The following is a 5,579-nucleotide window of genomic DNA, read 5'->3' on the forward strand; positions in this document are numbered from 1 at the left end:
GCTCTGTCAGTATTGGGGGTTTAACTGGGACCTCCCTTAGGATCAGCACTTTGACAGAAAGCTCCTCCTCCTTTGTATATTTACATGAATCCCCTTGTTCTCCAACTTCAATGCCATGCATAGCTTCCGTTGGGTACCAGGGTCTCCTCTTGGATGAAAACTTGAGTAGAATCATCTCTCAGCTCACTCTGCTTTCCCTTCTCCTTTCTCTATTTCTTTACAGTAAAAACAAAACACAACAACCATGCTTTCCCCACAGAGGTAGGAGGGGTTCCAGGGAGTTGGTGTGAGGCTGGGTTGCTAAGAGGGTCTGAGGAATGCGGAAGGTCAATTACTCATCCTTCTCTGCCGAGTTGGCCCACAGGCTCCTCTCTTCTCAGGAGGGGCTGTCACTTAAGCCAGTCCCCTGGGTGCTGGACGACACTTTGCACTGTGCCCCTCTCCCGGAAGTGGGACAATGGGCACCGCTAAAAAGCACACTGGCCCTTTTGGGGCGGGTGGATAAAGAAGAAGAGATGTGATGTTCTTTTGAAGAAACAACTGAGATCCAGCGACTGCCCTTCTTCAGGCCCTGTGACTTGCTGCGCCTGAACTAGGGGTCCCAGCCTGGGGCTTTCAGGCACCAACTCACCCAGAAGTGGGCGAAGCAGCCAGGCTCCCAAGGCACCCCAAATCTATGATCCCCATGCCAGTGGCTCCCCCTTTTCTTTCTTTCAACAGCCTCAGACTAGTGTAAAGGAAAACCCTGCGGGGAACCTTGCAAAGTCTCAAGCTAGAGAGATAGGATACACTGGAGTTGTTTGTGCCTCCAAGGAGGCAGTGACCTAAACTGAGACTTGTCTCCCAGGCGAGGACGAAACTTAGCTGCACGCTGCAATGGGACTTGTAAATAAGGGGTGTGTGGAAATTCTTATTTTTAAGAAGTAACCCAAATCCCCTCAGTGTCATTACTATGATCAGGTCACCTCGTTGGTCCTTTGTTTTCTTCTGATGAAAGGTTAGAGGAGGCTTCTGTCCGGCCTGGCTGGGCACAGTGAAGCTGGTTTAAGATGGACCCCTGTTCGAGGTGTCCCGCCACCTTCCCGCGCAGCACCACAGGGTCTGCAGCTCGCAGGCCCTCTCCAAGGAGCACGTGTTGTGGCGCTGCCGTTTCTCCAGGGCCCAGCGCTCTCTGCCTCCAGGCCCCAGGCTGCCGAGGATGCGCAACAGGTCCCCTAGGCCGCCGCGGCTGGGCGCGCGCTTCTTGGGAATGTGGGCCTCGGCGGCAGTGGCGGAGTCCGGGCGCCCTCTTCCCCGCCCCGCATACTTAATGGGGCGCCGCCAGCCCCCACCCACTGGCACCCGGACCCGGGCCATAGCCCGCTCTCAGAAAAGGGAAAGGGTGTTGGGGGCTGGTGATGGTTATTGCTAATAAACCTCATGTAGGAACAGAAGAAATTCACTGTGGCGGGTTTTTGCTAATCCAGTCTCTTGCACTGAGGTGGACTAGAGCTCAGCTAGGAAAGCAGCGGAAGAACGGGTAAAACAGATAGAGATATTGAACCAACTGACAAAAGGAGCCACGGAGGAGGAAACCTGTCCAGCTGCCGCTTCGCCTGTGAACTCACCCTCTTTGATGCTCAGAAGTTGAAAAAGAAGGGGAGGAAGAGGATTTGCCAAGTCCCCAGACTTTCCCCCAGTGGGCACTCAAACCGCGGCCTCGTCTCTTGAGAAGCGAAACACCTTCACACCGCCACATCCAGAGAGAAGCTTTAATGGAGAACACCGCGTACAACACAGGCAGACATGAACTTGGCACAAAGTCACAACCCGAACGCGGCGCGGACAAAGGCCAGAGGTGACTCGGGGCAAAGGACAGCTGCTTTCTCCCTACCTGCCCCCCATTCGTTCCCAAAAGTTTGTTGCGAGTAAAGTGCTATTCCTGGGTCTCAAAAACGGGGAAGAGCAACAGCGGCAAAGCAAGTTTCTTTTCCATTCAGGATCTGAAACTGAAGAGTTCGCCTGAAAGAAGAACGCGCCCAAACAGCACACGGAATACCAAATCGAAGGCAGCGTGCAAAGGTGACCGGTCATCCTCACGCATCTGTCCCGAGGAGGCTGGAAGGCAACGGCCACAAAACGCTCCTGGAAACGTTAAGAGCAATATTGTCGGGTGACGTGGCAGGTTTTTCTTGCATTCTTGAGTTAGGGGAACAAAATCCCGTGATGCAAGTGATTAAAAACAAAAATCCCAAATGTAACGGATCATGGGAATTCACATTGTCTGGGGGCTCCTCAACGGTCTCATCCGATTGATTCACAAAAGAATTGCAGGTAGAAAGTCTCCTTTAATGTCTCTCTTTGGTTATGTTTCCCGAACTTACTTTTGGAATCTGGGGCTTTGCGCTTTAAGCTGCTGCCATTCTCTTTTGTGCAAACTAATTGCTTTAGCCGTTCCTTCTATCCTTCTCGACCCTCGGGTCAGAGCCAAGAAACTTAACTGTTTCCCAAGATCCTTCGTGAGGTTCCCACTGCCCCCAAAGAGGCTTTATTCATGCTACCGTGTCCTTGTCCATTTCACCGACCAGGAAAATAACGGTATCAAATGCTCCCTCTTTTCCTTCTTAAATAAAACGAGATTTCCTTAGTGAATAGCAGTTTTGTCTACAATGTTCACGAGAGGCGACATTGTTCACGAGAGGTTGAGACCCGCGGGAAGAAACTTGGTGGCTGAGGTCTGTTTCATCGTCACTCTCTGTTGGATTTCTCCCAGGGAGGTTTAGTCCTGCCATCTTCTGCTCCCGGGAGTAAGAACAGAAATCCAATTCCAATATGCCAGGGAATGAGGCTTCCCCAAACTCGTTCGTTCCCTCCCCCCATAACTTACGGATTTATAATTTTAATTACAATAGAAACTCTTACCTGAAAATTGGCTTTCATTATTCTGATTGTACAACATAGTATAAACACAGACACCAGAAGTGTTATATTTATTCAGACCACTGGAGAATCCACTTTCGGGTTTGTTTAAATACCTTCCTTTCCCGCAAAGGCTGGGGCTCGCCAGCTCTACCCGACCTGGTCAGGGCGCCCTCGCCCTCTCCGGCGGTCCAGGGCCAGGTGAGTCTCCATGCGTTCGTCTCTCTCAGCCCGCTGGGTACCCTAAGAATGCACCAGCACCGAGTGCAGAGAGCCGCCTTTGCTCTCGGCCGCACTCGGAGGGGTGGGCTCCATCAGAGAGACGGCGGGTGAGGCGGCGGCCGCCGGGCACACGGTGGACGGTGCCGGCGGCTGCTGTGCGGCCGCGGGGACAGCGAGCGCTGCGGGCAGCGCGGCCACCGGTGGCAGCGCAGGAGTCGGCTTGATGGGCACGGGCACCGCAGGCAGGCTCTGGCTTGCCGAGTGGCACAGGGCCTTGACCGGTACACCGAAGGCCCCATACTCCGGGCCCATGGGGACGCCCGCGGCGGCCGCGGCGGCCGTGGCCGCGGCCACTGAATCCATGACGCCGACGTGCGGCCACACGGAGCTGACGACGTTGCCGAGCTGGCCCGGCACGGGATAACCCAGGTGGTGCATGACGGACGCCAAGGGCAGCCCGCCGGCCTGCAGCACGCCCTTGTAGTCCCGGCCTATGATGTTTTCGATGGCGAACGGGTGCTTGAAGCCCGACGTGGACGCAGCGGCGGCGGCGGCAGCAGCGGCGGCGGCCGAGCCCAGCCCGTAGGGCGGGAACTGTGACAGGCGCCCCACGCTGCCCACGGCCGCCGCCGCCGCCGCTGCCGCCGCCGCCGCTACGGCCGCCGCCTCCTGCATCTTGCCGGGGTGAGACGGCTGCGGCGGCTGCGGCGGCTGCTGCGGTGGCTGCGACGCGAGGTGCGGCGGCGGCTGCGGAGCCGGAGGCGGCTGCTGGTGGAAATAATGCACCATGTGCGGCGGCGGCGGCGGCGGCTGGGACGGCGGCGGCTGGGGCGGGTGGTGGTGATGGTGGTGGTGCGCGGCAGCGTGATGGTGGTGGTGCGGGTGCAGGTGCCCTCCGGGGCCAGCGCCTGGCGCGCCCTTGGCGCTTCCCGCGTGCAGGTGAGTGTGGTCAGCGCGCAGCACCTTGAAGCGCTTTCGGCGCCTCAGGAAGCTGCCGTTCTCGAACATGTCGCCGCAGTCGGGATGCAATGCCCAGAAGCTGCCCTTGCCGGGCTGGTCGGGCCGCCGCGGGATCTTGATGAAGCAGTCGTTGAAGGAGAGGTTGTGCCGGAGGCTGTTCTGCCAACGCTGCGTGTGCTCGCGGTAGTAGGGGAAGCGCTCCATGATGAACTTGTAGATGTCGCTCAGAGGCAGCATCTTCTCGGCCGAGTGCTGGATGGCCATCGCGGTCAGCGAGATGTAAGAGTAGGGCGGCTTTTGGTCGCTGTACGAACTCTTCCCCGGCCGCGGCATCGCCCCTGGCGCCTCCACCTCCCTCTGGCTCACAGTGGACCGCAGCGTCGCTCCGCACCCCGCTCCCGGGGCCTGGTTGTCTCCACTAACCCCCACTCCGCCCTCCCGGACCCGCCACCCCGCCCTCTTTCCCCCCCAGACCCTCTCGCCGTTTCTCTCCCGCCTTCTCTCAGCGGCCTGCGGTCTCCGCGCTTGGCCTCTTGACCCAGTTTAGCAATCCGACGCTCGCAACTTCTGGCCCCGACGGTCGCCGACTGGCGCGCACAGTCGCGGGCGGGGCGCGCCAGCTTCACCGCCACCCTCTCGGCGTCTTCCCGCGGGTGGCCAGAGGCTGAGCGTGGGAGCTGGCGGAGAAGGAGTGGGGAGGGCCCTGTTCCCTTCCGGCCTCCTCTTTGCTTTTTCTCGGTCCGAGGGAAGCGCAGGCCCAGAGAGCTGGGAGGAAGGACTGGGCAATCAGGACTCTAGCCCTTTAAATCGAGTTGGCGCTCGTTGTCCAGTAGGCCGGGGTGGGCGGGAGTTAACAGCGCCTTGAGCGCTGCCCCTTGACCAGCCACTTAGTCCGCTCTGGAGTTCTCGTGTTCCTGGAGGGGAGAGGCGAGGTAAGGAGAAGGAAGCTCGGCTCCAGCAGCCCGCGTCTCCCTTTTCTCCAGCGGCTCGCAGCGGAGACTGGGATAGAGCTGTAGGCGGTCGCCTGGGGGGAAAAAGTTTAGAGGTTTCTGCTGCGGCGGCGCCTGCGGGCTCTGCCGAGGGGCGGGGGCTCTGGACGCGGGGCGCGAGCGGAAGGGGCGTCTGCGAACGCCGGGAAGGCGCGGGCCTGGCCTGTGGCGGCTCCGCCGTCCGCGCCGCGGCGGCTGCCGCTCTCCCGAGCCCGTCTGGAGCTGGAGAGGCGGCGGCGGCTGTGGCAGCGACGCGCTCTCCTGGCTGCGTTTTGTAATGGTCCCGGAGACGCCGAGACCCCCGCAGCTCGCGCTTCGAGACTATCACATGACCGAGGCTGAGGGACTCCGCCGCCGCGTCTCTTGCTGAAGAAGGGGCGAGAAGGCGCCGTGCCTCGCCCCCGCCCCCTCCTCCATCTCGGCGCGGGCGCCCCACCCCCAGCATTTACCACCCGCTCCGCAGCCCCCAGCCGCGGCCGAGTGGGGCGGGGGGCGCAGGCTGTTCTCAGG

The 5,579-nt window shown here is 60.0% G+C and overlaps 1 protein-coding gene across 1 annotated transcript; it reads right to left on the minus strand.

Annotated features, from left to right (window-relative positions):
* Positions 1–3,141: 3,141 nt before the first annotated feature.
* Positions 3,142–4,413, minus strand: FOXB2 (forkhead box B2; the record flags this gene model as incomplete). The annotated part of the gene is made up of 1 exon (XM_082656859.1): positions 3,142–4,413. The coding sequence occupies one exon, from the start codon at positions 4,411–4,413 to the stop codon at positions 3,142–3,144; it is 1,272 nt and encodes a 423-aa protein (XP_082512985.1).
* Positions 4,414–5,579: the final 1,166 nt, after the last annotated feature.

The sequence above is a fragment of the Grampus griseus genome, assembly GCF_964374135.1.
Source record: "Grampus griseus genome assembly, chromosome: 6".
Classification (NCBI taxonomy): Eukaryota; Metazoa; Chordata; class Mammalia; order Artiodactyla; family Delphinidae; genus Grampus; species Grampus griseus.